The sequence below is a fragment of the Herpailurus yagouaroundi genome, unplaced genomic scaffold (assembly GCF_014898765.1).
Source record: "Herpailurus yagouaroundi ecotype Mexico unplaced genomic scaffold, PumYag 162, whole genome shotgun sequence".
NCBI classification, from domain to species: domain Eukaryota; kingdom Metazoa; phylum Chordata; class Mammalia; order Carnivora; family Felidae; genus Herpailurus; species Herpailurus yagouaroundi.
This window is the reverse complement of record NW_024412403.1, coordinates 12,827,535-12,846,142: the sequence shown is the minus strand read 5'-3', so window position 1 is coordinate 12,846,142 and position 18,608 is coordinate 12,827,535. Positions and strand designations below refer to the sequence as shown.

The following is an 18,608-nucleotide window of genomic DNA, read 5'->3' as shown; positions in this document are numbered from 1 at the left end:
ATCACACTTTTCAGAAAGTGAAATTACAGAATCTGTTCCGTATTGGTCACTAGTCCAGTGACTAGACCAGTTCCATATTGCTCAACTGACCAGTCCCTGGGACGCTTCATGCGGTAGTTTATTACATGTCATCGGATCAGCTTGAGTGTTGGGGGCTCAAAGCTCTTGAAAATAGCGCTGACGGCCACAGAACCAGCAAACCGTCTCAATGAACGGCCCCGAGCTGACTCACAGTTGGGACTCGGCAAGTATACATACATGCTTCTCTGACAATTACAATAGAGGTTTTAGAGGTTGCTAAGGAATGCCGCCCGGCCAAAGGCGTGCAGTCGCGTGGAACTGTCACGACCGAGCAAGGCGGATTCCACCAGCTGACAGCCCAGGGCAAGACAGTGCAGCGCGCGGCCCTACAGCGGCCCCGGCCGCCCGGGACCCTGGACGCCCGAGCACCGGGACCACGGTTTCCCGTCTGCAAACCGGAAGGCCCGGCTCTGAGACTCCGGGACCGAACAATGCACAGAGGAGGGCTGAGCCTGGCACGCGGCCGCGACCCGCCTCGCCCGCACGTGCTCCCCGCCCCGGCCAGCCCCGCACTCACCCGGCTCCGCGCCCTGCGGACCCCGCAGCTCAGCCTTGAAGCGCACGCCCGTGAGCTCTTCGGAGCGGGGCCGCTTGGCTGCGCCCGCGCGGAGAGCCGTGCTGTCCTGGCCGCCCGCGGCCTTCCTCTTGGGGACCCCCATGGCCGAGAGGGCAGGGGCGCGCCGGGATCTACACCCCAGGAAACCCGGCAAGAGGACGCGCGGACAGCAGAGTACCACCTCGGCGTGCCAGGTGCCCACACGTGCGCAGGAAGGGGCGGGACCGGCGGAAGGGGCGGGACCTCAGTGGGAGGTCGGGGCGGGCCTGCGCGACTGGGCCGGCGGAAGGGGCGGGGCCTGTGGCGGGGCGGGGCCTGAACCAGGGCGGGCGGCCGGGAAGCTAGACACCGTTCGGGGAGGTGCCGCAGGCGCCGAACCCCGAGGTTTCTCCTGTTTCTGTTGTTCACGCTGGCTCGCTCGCTTCTTAGGACGAACCGACACCGCCCTGCCACAGTGAGGAGGAGCCCTCCTGCCCCCAGCGGCTCTCTCGAGGGTCTTGGCGGGTGGAGCCCCCGGGTTCTCCATTCCCTGGGGGCACGAGCCCCGGTGCTAAGCGGCTGCACAGTCGGATCAGTTCTCGACCTGGGGCGCCCTGACGCTGCCGGTAGAAGAACTCTCTTGTCAAACAACGGGCTTCGATGCTTTCCCTATTTAAGGGCCTTCGGGTTGGCCGGGAGGGTGACTGCCCCTGGCTAAATGCCAGGCGGGCTTGAGCGGGAGGTCTTCCTCTGGCACCTGGGCCGAGGGTCGTGCAGGTGCCCTTAACTCTGACCGCACCTTGTCTCACAGGCCGAACCAGACCGGCTTGTCTGGTGGGATGTCGCCCCACACTGGCCTCCATCCCAGGCTTCCCCAAACTAATGGGAGGACGTGAGCTCTTCTGGCCAAGCAGGTGCGAGGAGAGACGTAACTTCTGTGAAAACCCTTCGTGAACAGTGCAGCGGCTTCCACATCCAAGTTCCCGTCCTTGAAATGGAGCCAGCAGAGCCAGCCCTACCTAATCTTTGGGGCTGTCCTGAGCTGAGAAAGTGATACGTTGTGTATGAAAAACTGCTTTGACGGGGGACAAAAAGTTCTGTGTTCTTGTAAGATGTCAATGACTTGAAAGCCGAATTAAATGCTTTGCAGTAAAGTAGAGGTTTAAATGAGTAAGTAAAAACTTAAAGTGGCTCAGAAGTGTGTGGATGGATGCTTCAGACTCAGTCAGCCTAGTGCCATGAGTCACTGATGCCAGATCCCTAACCCCACTCGTTCATGTATCAGGCTTACCAAACTTTCAAGTAGTAAACTTCCAAGTAGTGACATGGCTTTCTATATTAAAGGCCTTCATGGAGAGAAAGGGCTTTATTTGTCCCGAAGAACACTCTGCTCTGTTAAAGATAAACACCACTGCCCCATGACATTCTAAGCTGGTATCCTTTATGGGGCTATTGCACTTGCTGTTTCTTCTGAAACTCTGCCCAGACCTCATATGACTCATACTTTCCTTTCATGTGGGCTCTTCCTATCCATCTTTCACTCCCCTTCTTCTCACCCTCCTCTATTTTCCTTCATTGCCTTTTTTTAAAAGTTTGTTTATTTATTTGGAGAGAGAGTGGGCGCCAATGGGAGGAGGGGCAGAGAGAACGGAGAGAGATAATCTCAAGCAAGCTCTGCACTGTCAGCACAGAGCCCAGTGCAGGAGTCGATCTCATGACCAGTGAGATCATGACCTGAGTCAAGATCAAGAGTCAGACACTTAACCAACTGAGACACCCAGGTGCCCCTCAGTTTTTAAAAATATACTTCCAAATCCACTCAGGAAGTCTGCACTGATCCTGGTACAAGAGCCATGTTCTCAATAAACATGTGTTATGTCAATGACCAGAATCTTAGACTAGACCACTCAAAATACAAGGTTATTGAATTGACGGCCCTATTCTTTGAACAGCAAAATGTAGCAAAATCCACACCCAACTTAGAGAATAAAATATTATCAAATGATAATTTCAAGGGTATTATGGAGACTGGTCTACCTACCGTCTTCTCATTACACAGAAATTTTAGAAAATACAGAAAATTTGAGTAACAACAATATATTCATGTTGATAGTTAGTAATAGAACTTTATACCCATGAATAGAGAATATATGTTCTTTTGAAATAACATTGAAAGACATAAAATTGACCATGTTCTAGGCCACAAAAGAGGCCCCCGTAAATTTTTTAAAAAATCAACATTTACAGACCATGTTCTCTAGCCACCAAGCAATAAAATTTAACCTTGATAATAAGAAGACAGTTGTTGTGTTTTTTTTTTTTTTTTAAATCCCATAAGGCTGGGAGGGAGAAAAAATCTAAGTAACCCTTGGAAAGCATCTGGAAAATCATGAAAGATTTGGAATGCAACAAAAGGAACACTTCATACAGCAAAATCTGCGGGACACAGTTCTTAGAGGAAAATTTATAGCTTAAAATATTTTTGTCAGAAGTCAAGAAAAATTGAAAACAAATGAGCTAATAATACATGTTCAAATGAAGAATTGGAAAAAGTACAACAGAAACAACCCAAAGATAGAAGAAGGGAAAAGAAGCAAAGATGAGGAGAGAAATCAATTACAAAGAGAATTTAAAAAAAACAAACACTAAACTAAAGAATATCCAGAAACCAAAAGCTATTTGTTTTTGTTTTTTAGATTAAGTAAGCCAAACTGGCAGGATTTTAAATAATAAAGAATATTAGAAACACCTATCCCCAAAACTTTCAAAACTAAAAAAAAAATGGATACATTTCTAGAAAAAGCAAACGTACCAAAACTGGCACAAAAGGCACCAGAAAATTTGAATAGACCAACAATCATTCAATAAAATGACATGATCATCAAGCCTTTCTCGAGGTACAGGTAATTTTTAGGTGAATTCTACCAATCTTTTAGGAAACAGATAATCTTTATCTTATTCAGTTTGCTCCATAAAACAAGAGAGAAGGAAAGTGTCCCAGTATCTTTTTTGAGGCTAATAGAACTTAAATACAAAACTAGCTTAAGGGTAACACAAAGTGAGAAAATGATGGGCTAATCTCACTTGTGGACATACATATGTGTCAATAACATATTAACCAACCTGAACCAACACTGTACTTAAACAAACAAGGGACACCTGGGTAGCTCAGTCAGTTGCGGATCTGCCTTCTGCTCAGGTGATCATCTCACTGTCCGTGGGTTCGAGCCCCATGTCAGGCTCTGTGCTGACCGCTCAGAGCCTGCAGCCTGTTTCAGATTCTGTGTCTCCCTCTCTCTCTCTGCCCCTCCCCCGCTCACACTCTGTCTCTCTGTCTCTCAAAAATGAATAAACATTTTTTTAATTAAAAAAAAAAGAAATACAAGGATGGTTTAATATGTCTGTCATTAACCACATTAATGGATTAAAGCAGAAAAACAAGTTATTATCTCAATAGATGAGAAAAGGCATATTGTTTTGAAAAAAAAGGTTTTTTGAAATCTATTTTTTGAAAAAAAATCTATGATTTATTAAATTCACATAAAACTAGGAATAGAAAAAACTTGATAAAGGCTCTATGTCCCAAAGCCTGCAGCAATCATCAGGCGTAATAGAAAAACTGTAGATGCACTTGAATTGTGACGGGGGGCAATAGGAAAGATAGGGATACCCACTGTTTATGCTACTGTCTATTACTAAAGATCTTGGGTGATGAGATGACGTAAGACAAAAAAGAGATGAAAGAATGAAAAGAGATAAAACTGTCATCTAGTTAGAATATTCAACAGAAATAGTAACTAGAGTTTCACAAGGTTGTCAGATATGAGATTAAATTACCAAGTCAGTATCGTCCCCTCTACTTTAGCAGTAGCTAATTTAAAAATGTAATAGAGGGGCGCCTGGGTGGCGGAGTCGGTTAAGCGTCCGACTTCAGCCAGGTCACGATCTCGCGGTCTGTGAGTTCGAGCCCCGCGTCGGGCTCTGGGCTGATGGCTCAGAGCCTGGAGCCTGTTTCTGATTCTGTGTCTCCCTCTCTCTCTGCCCCTCCCCCGTTCATGCTCTGTCACTCTCTGTCCCAAAAATAAATAAACGTTGAAAAAAAATTTTTTTAAAAAATGTAATAGAAAACAAGACACCATTCACGAAGGGGAGTGGGGGAAACCAGTAAATTATCTCAGAATTAAACTAAAGAAGAGTGCACAGCATGTTTAAGGAGAACATTGTAAAAGATTTGACTAAATAAAGAGACATGCTGTGTCTGTAGAAGAAAGTCTTCATGTTGCAAATTTGTTAACTCTTCCTAAATCAAACTATAAAGCCATTGCCATTTCAATCAAAATTAGGAAACTCAAAAAAGTCATGATTACTTTGTACGGGAAGATAAAGGTCTGTGAATGGCTAAGCCAAAAAGAATAAGGAGATCTTCCTTATCATGTATGAAGACCTATGTCAAAGTTTTAATAATCAAATTCTACAGGGAATGGTAAAAGACTAGACAAATAGCCCAGGGGAACAGAATATAGACTCAAAAACAGACCCATGTTACGGCGATATGGGTTACCAACTCTGAAACTGCTTTTCATGTATCCTGGGGTTGAGGAAATCAGTAAATGGATGGGAGAAGATGTGGGCCACGCTTCCAACTACTGGAAAGGAAAGTTACCTATAATCGAGAAGGTTGGGCTAGAATGAACCCTGTAGGACTGGATTAGAGTTAGAGACATCAGTATGATCTCATGTTTAGCTTAATGTAAACAGAGATGGAGAGATACTGAAATAAGTATATGGGTGCATTCTACCTAGGTTGGTACATACGCATATATTTTTTAGTTCTGTTCACTGAAGGGGCCGGTAGTAATTAGCATACCCAGTGCCCGGAACTTGGGTTTTAATACCATTATCAAATAAAAGGAACCATGACTCCTTGGAGAAGTGGCTGATTCTAAGGCTGGGACAGAGCACACATAAAATAAGCCTGGAGCATCTTGTAGTACCATAAAGTACAAAATGCTGGAGAAAAAAAAATAGCAAGGGAGAGGGAATATGTCAGAGGGACACAGGAACCAATCGGAAATAATTCCCAATAAAATAATATGAGTGACTAAATAATGAATATAGTATTCGATTATCACCTAAGTTATAAAATAAATATACATAAATCTATATAATATAAAATGATATAAAATGATATAATATACAATGATATAAAAATGATTGCAAAAATAAATTGGGGAGAAAATCTTCCTTACAAACCAAGTTTCCTTACAAATCTTTCTTATACAAGTAATCCAAATAATATACGTAGATACTCCCTGTTCCAAGAAATGGAGCTTAATTCACACTCTCCCTCCACCTCCGCCAGTGTAGACATACTGAGTAACTTCCAAAGATTAGATTAGGAAAGAGGGAAATTGGTGCTTTATTGTGGAGAAACACGGTAAACACCTTAACTGCGTGATCAAGGCTAACATCACCAGTGATAAGTTCTGTTGCTATCTTGTCCCCTTGCTGTGATATGATGAGAAGGACATCACTTTCGCAGTCTCTTTCCCCAAACCCATAACCCAGCCCAGTCACATGAACGATGTCAAATAAATCCAAATTGAAGGACAGTCTAAAAAATACATCACCTGTGCTCTTTTAAACTGTCAAGGCCATGAAAAACAAGGAAAGACTTGGAAATTGTCACAGATCAGATGAGATTCAGGAGATACGATAACTAAAATCACGTGATACCCTGGGCTGGATCTGGAACAGAGAAAAGACCCTGAGAGGAAAGCTGGTGAACTACAAATAAAGTCGGGAGTTTAGTTAATAGCAGTGTACGCATGTGGGTTCTTAGTTTTATCGAACGTATCATAGAAGTGTGAAAAATACAGATATTAGAGGGAACTGGGTGAGAGCATACAGAATCCTTCTCTTTTCAACTTTTCTGTAAATCGAGAATATTCCAACGTAGAAAGTCTATCCAAAACAAAGACCTATGCCTATGCATATATAGCAACTTGGTGCATGGTGACGATGACACCCCTTTTTTGTCACGGGTTGGCCACCAGAACAGAGGTGTGGTGGAAACCACCGCTGAATCTCAGCCAAGTGGGAAGGGAAAGATTCCTATCAGCAGGGTCATCATTGGACGTGTAGATTCAGGCAAGTCCACCACTACTGGCCATCTGATCTACACATGTGGTGGGATCAACCAAAGAATCGTTGAAGAATTGAAAAGGAGGTTGCTGAGATGGGAAAGAGGCCCTTCAAGGTGCCTGGGTCTTGGATAAACTGAAAGCTGAGCCTGAGTTGGTATCACCACTGATAGCTCTCCACAGAAACTGGAGACAAGTATTACGTGACCAGCGTTGATGTCCCAGGACACAGAGACTTTATCAAAAACGTGATCGCGACACATCTCGAGCTGACTGTGGGGTCCCGATTGTTGCTGTGTCGGTGAATTTGAAGCAGTATCTCCAAGAACGGGCAGATCTGAGAGCGTGCCCTCGGGCTTACACACTGGGCGTGATGCAACTAATTGTCCGTGTTAACAAGGTGAATTTCTTCAGCCAGAAGAGGCATGTGGAAATCGCTAAGGAAGTCAGCACCTACATTTAAAAAGTTGGCTATAACCCCGACACGGTAGCCTCGGTGCCAATTTCTGGTTGGAATGGTGACAATGTGCCGGAGGCAAGTGCTAACATGCCTTGGTTCGAGGGGTGGAAAGTCACCCCCAAATATGGCAATGCCCGTGGAACCACGCTGCCGGAAATTCTGTATTGCGTCTGCCACAACTCATCCAACTGGCAAGCTCCTTTGCCTGCCCCTCCAGGATGTCCACAAAATTGGAGGTGCTGGTACTGTCCCCGTAGACCTAGTGGAGTCTGGTGTTCTCGAACCTGAGATGGCGGTCGGTCACCTTTGCTCCAGTCAACATTACAGCTGAAGTCAAGTGTGTTGAAATGCGCCATGAAGCTTTGCCAGGACCTCTTTCCGGGGACAACAGGGACTTCAATGCCAAGGACGTGTCTGTCAAAAATGTTCATCATGGCAACCTCGCTGATGACAGCAAAAATGACCCACCAATCTAAGCAGCTGGTGCTGTGACCCAGGTGACTATCCTGAACCATCGAGGCCAAATCAGTGCTGGCTACACACCTGTGCTGGATGGTCGCGTAGCTCCCACTGCTTTGTGAATGTGCTGAGCTAAAGGCGACTGATGGCTGTTCAGGGAAAAAGCTGGGAGATGGCTCCAAAGTCTTGAAATCTGGTGATGTAGCCATTGTTGATATGATTGCTGACAAATGCACGTGTATTGAGAGCTTCTCTGACTACCCTCCTCTGCGTTATTTTGCTGTTCCTGACATGAGAGAGACGGTGATGTGGGTGCCATCAAAGCAGTGGCCAAGAAGGCTGCCGGAACTGGCAAGGTCACCAAGTCTGCCCAGAACATTCAGAAGGCTAAATGAATACAAACCTGAATACGTACCACCCCTAAATTAATCAGCGATGGGAGAACAGTCTCAGAACTGTTTGTCCCACTTAGCCATTTAAATTTGGTGCTAGGGGTACCTGCGTGGCTCAGTCAGTGAAGCACCCGATTTTGATAAACAGCAAGTACCGAGAAAAAACAACATAGGGCAGAAAATAAAGATGGCGGTGTCCAATCTGATTTCAAGGTTGGAGAGTTAGTGACATGCCCAACAGGTGCACATACCTCACTAGTAAATAATGGTGGTTAGATAAGAACAAAATAAAAATGGATTTTTTGGGGGGGGGCGCACCTGGGTGGCTCAGTTGGTTAAGCGGAAGACTCTTGATTTCAGCTCAGGTCATGATCTCACAATCGTGGGATCAAGCCCCACGTCGAACTCTGTGCTGAGCGTGGAGCCTGCTTAAGATTCTCCCTCTCTCCCTCTGCCCCTCTCCCCTGCTCACACTCTCTCTCTCGAAAACAAAAACAAACCATTTTCTTTCAATAAATGTGTGTTTTTTTCAAACAACTATTTGACTGTTGGAACATAAATACTTATTAAGTTTGGATCTAGCTACTTAACAAACAGAGCAGTTCAGATTTTTGTTTGTTTTGACCTAGAGGCTCTATGCAAAATCACTGAGACACTCAGGACACCATGAACTGAAAAAGTTCTGGAATCTCTGCTCTATACCCTTAATTGGAAATCACTTTTGTTGATTCTGAATTCCTGTCAATGGACTTGTGTTTGTTTTCCTTTTGGTAGCTTTACCCTTTTTCTTGGGAATGATAATTTAAATTAAAACCATTTTTTTTAATACCCATGTTCATTATTCACAGTAACCAATGCGGTGTAAGCCACCTAAGTTCCATGGATAGATGACTGGATAAACAAAATGTGATATGTCCATTCAGTCCAACCTGAATGAACGTTGAAGACACTATGCTAAGTGAAATAAGCGAGTCACAAAAGGGCAAATATTGTATGATTCCACTCATATAGGCTACCTAGAGTCGTCAAAGCATTAGGCACAGAAAGTAGAATGGGAATTGCCAAGGACTGAGGGGAAGGAAAATGGGGAGTTCGTGTTTAACGTGTATAGTATCTCACAGTTTTGGAGAATGAAAAAGTTCTGGAGATGGATAGAAGTCATAGTGCTTAATACCACTAAACTATACCTTTAAAAATGGCTAAAATGTAAATGTGTGATATGTATTTTGCCACAATAAAAAAATTTATTTTTGGAGTTCACGGGCTCCTGTCACCATTACTAAGAAAAAATTAAGATTCTCGCCTACAGAGGGCGCCATTGACAGTTCCTGGCGGCATTTCTTTGGCAAGCGGTAATTGAACCTCCTGAAGCTCCAGCTTTCGCCTTTCCCGGAGCCTGTGCAACAGTCCTGGGCCTCCCGGCCAATCCCTCACCTCCCTGAGACTTTTGCTGAAGGGTTTTTACTGCTGTTGACCAAGGGGGAAACTGACCATCCCCTTTTCTTCTTTAGGGGAGAGACGATGTCACTAGAGGTGGTAATGTGGTACATACATACGATGGAATGTTCCTCAGCCATGAGAAAGAAGGAAATGCTGACACATGCTAAGGCACGGATGAATCTTGAGGACATACTGCTACGTGAAATAGACCAGTCACAAAAGGGACAAATGCTGTATGATTCTACTTATATGAGCATCTGAATTAGTCAAACTCCTAAACACAGAACGTAGAATAGTGGTTGTCAGGCCCTGGAGGGAGGGGGGGAACGGGGAGTTAGTATTTAATGGGAACGGAGTCTCAGGGTTGCAAGATGGAGAGTTCTGGAGATGGAGGGAGAGACAGTTTCACAACTATGTGAACATACTTGATGTCACTGAACTTTGCACTTACAAAATGGTTAAGACGTTAAATTTTATCTCATGTGCATCTTATCACCACAAAAGTAATATCTATCTAAGTATATTTATATCTATATCTATGGTGTCAGACCTTTGAAGCTTTGAAGAGCTGGTGTCAGATTTGGCTGCCATTTTGAAGGAAAGCCCGGTCCCAAGAACTCGGGTGTATCACAGAGGGTTGGGAACAGGGACACTTCCAGGAAGAGGGTGAGGAGGTGAGCCAAGCCTGAGGAGACTGACAGAGTGGATCAGAGGTGGAGGAAGAGGGGGAATAGTCAAAAACCAGGATTGGGAAGAGTGTCCTAGTCAGTTCACAGGAAAAGGAAAACTAAATTCTGCTAATTAAACCCATTCCAGGGTCCCACCAGGGGACCAGGGGCACTGTTATTGAAAGGAACAAGTTGGAAACATTTTAATTATAGTCTAAGAAGGAAAAGTATATTTGATCACGAAGACATTCCCAGGGGTTCAAATGGGAATCAAACACTGTCTTCTGCTCAGTAAATAATAATTCACTAAGTCCCTGAAACGGTTACACTTATTATCACGGCTACCACCTATGAGGCCTCTACTCTGATTAGTCTTTCAGCTACATTAGCTCTAAACGGCACCACCTTCCGCTAGAGTCCGTACTGGCAGAGCTAGGATTCGAACCTGTGTGCGCAAACTCCGAACACAAAACCCATACAATTCACCATTGCCTTAGGTCGTGCCAGCCTGCAGGGCAAGCTTAGTTTATGTGCTTCTTTCCAGCATACTACAGTTTCCTTCTATCAGTACACTTTCCTTTCTGATGGCAGAGAGCTGGGGAGGGAGGGTGCCTGGTCCCCAACAGGGAAGGGAGGAGGAGACAAGAGGGTGGAGAGGCGGTTAGGGGTCCCTGGAGCAGACTAGGGTCTCTCTCAGGCAGATCTGGCTTCCTGTAGCGCTGGCTAAAAGGCAGAAGGAAAGCCTTAGAGCTTCCGTGGGAACCCAGCACCTTCACATCTTGCGGGGGAAGGGTCTGCTCCCCTTCAGGAACTGAGTTTACCGCTTTGCATGTTTGGGAATTTTCACCCTGAAAACTCCCATGGATCAGATTCCAATCAATCATCCACACTGCTCCAAGAACCCCCAGAAGTTTGCTTGTGCTGCTTTTCTTCTTTAAGAAAGAGAAAAAATATGATTCACATAGAAACAAACAGCATATACAAAAAAAAAATGAACGAAAATATGTATTTGAGAAAACATCAAGGAATGTCAAGGAATCAGTATAGACTTAGCCCAATTTTCTGAAATTCCACATCTAATTTAAATAGGCTATGGGCTTTCAGAGCCACAATGGACTTTATGGTCCAAGCTTTTCATTTTGCAGATGTGGAACAATGAAGGCAGGGAGGTTAAATGCCTCCAGGCATGGCAATGTAGACATTATTGCCCTTGATGCCTTTGACTTTGAATGGACTGTCATACAGACATCAGTTCTGCGCACATATTCTTAAAGGCCTCCTTCCATAGGCTTCTGGGCCCAAACATTCCCTACACAACCTTCCTAGTGCACCCCCCAGCTTTCAGTTTTAGTGAGCAGGCTCTTTGCTATTGATGTGGCTCTTTGGTGCCAGCTCTATAAACAAACCACCATTTGTTGCTTTCTAAAAATAAGCCTTTTTAGCTCTGGACAACATTCAGCCTCACTCTGCTGAGCTGAAAGGTTGGTTTCTTTGAGGCTGACAAATGGTGGCTTCTGTCTTCTGAGGACGGCTACAGCCTGTCTTTGTTGAAAGCCCAAAGCCTTACCTTGATGGCCGAGGAGAGAGGTCAGGCTCAGGACTGGAGTCTGAGCACACAGCACTCAAACAGCCTCCAAAATATGCTTGCCTCCGTGGAGAGGGAAGTAGCCAGGGTCTCCAAAGGAAGGAAAATAGGAATGTTCCTTAGAGCTGGAAAGAAGGGGCAGGATTGCTTCAAAAGAAGAAGAAGAAAAAAGGCACAGAACGTACAATGTCCTGCACAGGTGCCTTTCACCCAGAATAAATGTGGCAGGTGCAGAGGCAGTTCTCACATGCGTGCAAGGAGGGTCAAGACTATCCAATGGTGCCATGGCATAGAAAGGAACACTTTTACTCCATACCAGCATCCATCCCTGCTTTCTGTGTCTTTGTAGGTTTCTTTTAATGTTTATTTATTTATTTTGAAAGAGAGAGAGACTCCCAAGCGGGCTCTGCACTGACCGCACTGTCAGCGCAGAGCCTGATGCAGGGCTTGAACCCACAGACCGTGAGATCACGACCTGAGCCAAAACCAAGAGTCAGATGCTTAACAGACTGAGTCACCCACGTGCCCCCCACCCATGTTTGTCTTAATGCTCTGCTATCACTATCTTGAAACTCTTAATTATTTTTGAATACGAAGCCCTCGCTTTCATTTTGCATTAGACCAGTAAATGACGCAGTTGGTCCTGGTTAGTACATATCTCAAAGGGCTGCTGTGAGTATTGACATTCAAGGAGCACTGTTGTTTGGCTCATTCTCCTCGGACTACATTTGCTTTGATTCCAGCTCCCGCAGTAGTGCTGAATTACCCAAGTGGCTGTGATTACTTGTGATTTTTAAAATTCCATCATAGGAGAAAGAGTTCAGGGGGAAATTATCTTGGTGGAAAGGTTGCTCTTCATGCCCCAGATTGATTTTTACAAGGGTTTCCTTGTCTTTGAAGTGCGTGCTTTCTTCCCATTTTCCTGTCCTTAGAGTTTATACGGTGCCCCAGGGTTGAGGTATTTGTACGATATTTACAGAGAGGGAATGGGCATAGGCAGTAACTGGTTTCCATTTGGTTCGGGGCATAAAGGGACTTGGAAGTGCGGGGTCCAGAGAGGAAGATAAATGGAATTCTTTGATTTTCTTGCAAGATCCCAAAATTCTTCTTTTTAAAGTTTATTTATCTATTTTGAAAAGGGGGAGGGAAAGAGAGAGAGAGAGGGAGAGACAGCATCCCAAGCAGGCTCCACGGTGTCAGCACAGAGCCCGATGGAGGGCTCGAACCCACAAACTGTGAGGTCATGACCTGAGCTAAAATAAAGAGTTGGATACTTAGCCGACTCAGCCACCCAGGCATCCAAGCTTCCAAAATCCTTAAAGAGATCAGATTAGGACTACAGTCTGGCTTAACAGCAAGCAGCTTAAGGGCAAAGCTGAGGGCAGCTGGAGTTTCTCTTCAGGGTCCCTTGTCCCGTGTCCCACAGCCACCTGGTCATCCAGCACTATCCACCCCCTCCCAATGCCTTTCCAGTTTAGCCACTTGCCCCTTCTCTCTGCGCCCGCAAAGCCCCAGCCCAAAGCACAGCCATAGCCTCCTGACGACACTTCCCCCTGGCCATCCCTCTCGGACCAACTCTGATGTTCTTGTTAGATTTGAAAACAACAACAACAACAGCCTTACGGAGATATAATTCACACACCATACAACTCACCCATTTAAAGCACACAGTTTTGATGGTTTTTGGAATACATTGTTAATTTTTTGAAGTTGGAAAAACCTATAGAATTTGCCATTTGAAGTGTACCATTGGCGTTAATTACATTCACAACGTTGTGCAACCATCACCACTATCTATTTCCAGAGCTCTTTCATCACGACAAACAACAGCTCTGTACCCATGAAGCAATAACTCTCCATTCTGCCTTCTCCCAGTTCCTAGGAACCTCTACTTTGTCTCTGTGAATCTGCGTTTTCTAGATATTTCACGTAAGTGGAATCATACAATGTTTATCATCTTGCGTCTGGCTTAGTTCACCTGGCATAATGTTTTCAAGGTTCATCCATGTTGTAGCAGGTGCCAGAGGTCATTCCACTTTATGGTTGAACACTATTCCACATTTTCTTTATCCATTCATCTGATGATGGACACTAGGGTTGCCTCCGCCTCTGGGCTATTGTGAATAATGCTGCAGTGAATGGTGGCTTACAAGTACCTGTCTGAGTCCCTGTTTTCACTTCTTTGGCGTATAAAAATCCACGGACCCACTTTTGACTCCTCCAGTCCAGGGGCACTCAGCAGCCGGCCCAATGTTTTCCCAACGCACACCTGGTCACCTCCCTCACTGGCTAACAACCTTTTGGTGGCTTACGGTACCGATGGCAATGCTCACAAGGGCTAAGGGTAAAAATGGAAGTGCTCACCAAAGTCTCTGGATCCCTGAGCTCTGGCTGCCAACAACCTGTCCGCCTCACCATGTCCGCCCTCTCATCTCTGCCCGGTTCCCTCTAAACTTTTCTCCATTCTTCTACGGAGCCATGCTCCTTTTGGATTTCACACATGCTGGCCCCTTTTTTTCTAAAATGTTCGCCCTCCCAGACACCCAGCTTTGGCTAGCTGTGGCTTGGCCAACTCTTCTCATGTTACTCACCTTACCTTAAAAACAAAACAAAGGAACAAAGAAAACACACTCATAAATACAGGAACAGATCAGTGGTTGCCGGAAGGGAGAGGGCTGGGGGTATGAGTGAAGTAGGTAAAGCTCATTAAAGGGTACAAACTCCCAGTTATAACATAAATCAGTCATGGAGATGAAAAGTACAGCACCGGGAATATAGTCGATAACGCTGTAGCAACACAGGGGGACAGATGGCGACTATAGTTATGGCGGTGAGTGTTTTGTGACACACATATTGTCAAATCACTATGTTGTGCACCTGAAACTAACAAAACATGCTATGTCAACTATACTTCAATAAAACATTTTTTTTTTTTAATTTAAAAAGCCCCTAACACCTCTCTCCCTCCCACTCAGCTCTGCCTCTTTTGTTCCCTGGCCTCTTTTAGTTCCTGATTGTCCAATCGCTGTCTTCCTGTCTGCAATAATGACTAATATGGACTGAGCATTTACTCGTTCCAGGCCCTGTCTTACCCATGTCACCTGTACCAACTAATTAAAGCATCACAAGTCTGAGACTTTACAGAGAAGGAAACCTGTGGGTGCACAGTTAGTAAGAGAGCCCACACTGGCATCTGGAAAGCCAGTTTATGCCTTCAAGACAGTGGGGGCAGCCCCCCAGCTCTGTGGGAGCCAGGTTCTCTTCCTGTGCCAGCTTCCCCAGCACACACCAGCTCATACCCAACCAGAGGGGTGAACAGATGGGATGGAAACTATATGAGGGACCTGGGTATTGAGCAAACGTTACTTACAGGGTGGCTGCTAAGTGCTATGCATCCCTACCTACCTTCCCACCTCAGTTTCCCCAACCTAGAACGTGCACACTAATAGTTACAGCCAAAAGTTACTGAGAAGGTTGAGTCCTTTTTTGAAAATATTAAAAAAAAAATTTTAAGTAGTCGCCACACCCATCGTGGGGCTCAAACTCACAACCCGGAGACCAGGAGTTACATGCTCTACCGACTGAGCCAGTCAGGCACCCCAAGAAGGCTGAGTATTTTAATATAGAATTTGAAACTCATCGTGCCTAGTAGAGTGGGTCCCCCTGAACGTATATGGAGGTTTAGCATTTGCCACCCCACCTCCGGGCAGGCAGGAAGGGGAGGGAAATACCAAGTCCTCTGACCTTGCTCCTGCTGGAGCACTGTGGGACTCCAGTCACCCAGCCCCGCCCCCGGATCCTTTCGCGTATCTCTACGAGGGTCCCACGGGTAAATCAGCGCGTCTTGGTTTTCTCTCTCCAGGCCTCCCCGCCGCCGTACCGTGCGGCCCTCACAGCGCATCTGGGAGCCCGCTGGGGCAGTGCGCCTGGTCCCGCCCTTGGGCCTCATTATCTACGTTTCCGCGTCAGGCCCGCCGAGAACTTGGCAGGGCCTCCCCGCGGTGTTCGGGAACACTTTGTGCCGAGCGCCCGCCCGCCCAGCCCTCCTCCCTGCCTCCCGCGTCTGCTGGCCTGTCCGAGGGGGTTTGGGTCGCTGGAGCCCCAGGTACCCGTACCCCGCGCGAAGCCACGAGTCCACATGCCTTCCCACGCACTTGTCCTCTATGTACCCGAGTCCCGGCCACACAACCCGTTCCTCGCCCACGGGCTGGGCCTGGGTCACACTGCGCGTAATCGAGAGGTTCAGAAAGATGCGGTGGCCCATTTTAAAACAAAGCCCAATTATTAGCGCTCGGTGGCTATTTATGCCCGGCCAGTGTCAGATCCTCTGAGCGCTGCGGACAACCAGTACCCAAAGGAAGCGCACAGTCCCAACCAGAAAAAAGAAACCGGCTCTGGAGTCTTCTGACCCATTTTGAACCCCCCTCCCCCAACCCCGCGCTCGCCCACTCGTTCGCGTCCTGGCTGTGTTAGCTCCGGCAAAGCGCGGAGTCTCAGTCTCCTCTTCCAAGAAATGGGGAGAACTGTGCGTGCTTGGTGATTCTACTGCGAGACGCGCAGCAGGTCGCAGGGACGTCGGTGCTGTAGTCACACACCTCCAAGACCCCACCTTCTCGCGGCCCCTGCCTCGGCCCCGCCCCGGGGGCTCCTGGGCTCAACCCGCGGCGCTGGCTCCGAAGTGCGTCACGGGCACCGGCCGCGCTCCTCCGGCAGCCAGGGCGAGGCTGGCACCGGGCCAGCGCGGGCCGGGCCAGGGGTGCCGGGCCGTCTCCGGGGCGGGGACCCAGGCGTGGAAGGCGCTCAAGTTGCGCGGCCCTCGGCGCGCTGTTGGGGGCGCCCTCCGCGGCGGGCGGCTCGCCAGGGACCGGCCTCCGCAGCCCGCCGGGCGCGCTAAGGCTGCACTTTCCCTTCGCCAACACCCCCCCACCCCCACCCACCCCCACCGGTTTCCTCCCGCGGGGCGGCAGCGGAGATTTCCTCTCGGGGAAACTACGCGGATCCTTCCCGGGGCTCCTCGCCCCGCCCCACTTCTCCGCCCCCTCCCCTTTGCTGGGGAGCCGGTACCGGCCTGCGCCGGGAAGAGGCTCTGGCAGCCTGAGCGGGAGGTGGCGGGGGGCCACGGAGCCGCTGGCCACTGACTCGCTTCGCCATGTGACGCTGCCCTCCGCCCAGGGACCCCCATCGAGCCCCCGGCCCGCGCCCGCGCTGGATCGCGCCGGGCACCATGCTTCTGCCGGGCCATGCGCGCCCGCCGCCCGCGCCGCAGCCCGCGCAGCATCCTGGACTCCGCAGGCAGGTAGAGCCTCCCGGGCAGCTCCTGCGCCTCTTCTACTGCACTGTCCTGGTCTGTTCCAAAGAGATCTCAGCGCTCACGGACTTCTCTGGTAAGAAGCGCCCTCCCTCGTCCTGCGCCCCCGGCGCCGCGCTGCGGTGCGCTCAGGTGATACCTCGGCTGGGGGCAGCCTCCCGAGGGAGCACAGACGGGGTGGATTGAAGTTGAGGCACGCTCATAGCCAGTTTTCTTGCCTGGTGTGAGCCCTTGGCAGAGGTGGCTCCGTGTGGAGCGATGGCAGAGGAGTCCCTCCCCTCCCCGAGGAAGGATGGGTAACATTTCGAGTTTCTCGCCCCGGTGTTTATCTCGTCAAATTCCCTGCATCGGGTCCCAGCATCAAGTTCCCGCCTCTGAAGGATGTGTGTCCCCTGGAGGCCCCTTAAGCTGTGCCCTGTGCCGCACCCAGCGCTGTAAAATACACGTGTTGTGATCGGAGGAGTTTCACTTGGTTTGCCACTCGCAAACCCGGGTAGCCCGGGTGCGCCCCAGCCGGCCTCCAGGGTGCCCATGTAAGGACACTAGTCCTGGAGACATCTGACCTGAAGTCTGCGCCTGCAGGCAGGGATGGGAAGCCAGCCGGGCGGGAGGTCTGTGTGCCGGATGAGGAGAAATGTACAGAACGGAGACTCTGGGTCTTTACTGCCAGATGGTACCTGCCCTCCACCCTCCAGTCCCAGGCTTCTTAACAAAAATGCTTTTCTCCTCCCAGTAAACGGTGAGGCTTTTCTTCTGGGAGACTCAGACCAAAGCTCCCACAGCTTATCTCAGTTCTGGGGCTGTAGGTGTGGCACCACAAAGTGAGAGAAGTTTCTGTGTTGATGATGGTTGTAGGAGCCACATTCTTATGTTACCGCTGCACTTGCTTAGAGTAACAAAGTCCTTACAGTTGTAACAGACCTGGGTCTCCCTCTGGTGAGGCTGGATGCCTTCACCCTTTCCCAGCCCCTGCCCACCCCAGGAGGCAGCTCTGACCCCCCCCCCCCCCCCCCCCCCTCCAGGGATCTTCTGCCAAGTTTAGGCTTTTGCCTGCAGGGACTTTTGCAATCCAATCGTGGTAAACGGAGTCACTGCTCACCCTGTCCTGCAGTAGACTAATACACAGCAGAGAACACTGGCAAACCAGAAGCTGAGTTGGGTTTCTAGTTTACTCACAGAGAATGTCATTGTTAGCTGAGAGCCCTTGGGTCAGAGGTTCTTTGCTTTGAATATTTAATATCAAGGCAGTGTTTCTACCTAGCGAAGGAAGCCAAGATATGCCTATTTGGCAAGCAAACCGTGGTCCTTAAAATCGAGCACCACAGGGTCAGAATGCTGTGGTAAATGTGCGAGGGAAATGCTTTTCAAGTGCTATTGACTTTTTTTTTTTTTTTTTTTTTTTGGTGGTAATAGAACTTTCTTGGCTGCTAGAAAAGTTTTATATTTGCTGATTTCAGCTATGGAGAGCAATTCTTTTTTTTTTTTTTTAACTTTTTTTTTTTTTTATTTATTTTTGGGACAGAGAGAGACAGAGCAT

The 18,608-nt window shown here is 47.9% G+C and overlaps 2 protein-coding genes across 6 annotated transcripts in view; one reads left to right on the top strand and one right to left on the bottom strand.

Moving 5' to 3' along the window:
• URB1 (URB1 ribosome biogenesis factor) overlaps window positions 1–853 on the bottom strand; it is an 82,105-nt gene extending 81,252 nt beyond the window's left edge. For all 3 annotated transcript variants that reach the window (XR_005793181.1, XM_040484048.1, XM_040484047.1), the window contains exon 1: window positions 599–853. Coding sequence is in view for 2 of the 3 variants with exons in the window: in XM_040484048.1 (XP_040339982.1) it covers window positions 599–740 (142 nt within the window). In the remaining variant the exon portion in view is untranslated. The remainder of the gene's footprint in view (window positions 1–598) is intronic.
• A 15,710-nt stretch (window positions 854–16,563) lies between these two features.
• Window positions 16,564–18,608, top strand: part of EVA1C (eva-1 homolog C) — a 77,668-nt gene continuing 75,623 nt past the window's right edge. For 2 of the 3 annotated variants that reach the window (XM_040484045.1, XM_040484044.1), the window contains exon 1: window positions 16,564–17,147. In XM_040484045.1, coding sequence (XP_040339979.1) covers window positions 16,988–17,147 — 160 coding nt within the window. In that variant the 5' untranslated portion in view covers window positions 16,564–16,987. The remainder of the gene's footprint in view (window positions 17,148–18,608) is intronic. The other variant, XM_040484043.1, reaches the window with a different exon arrangement.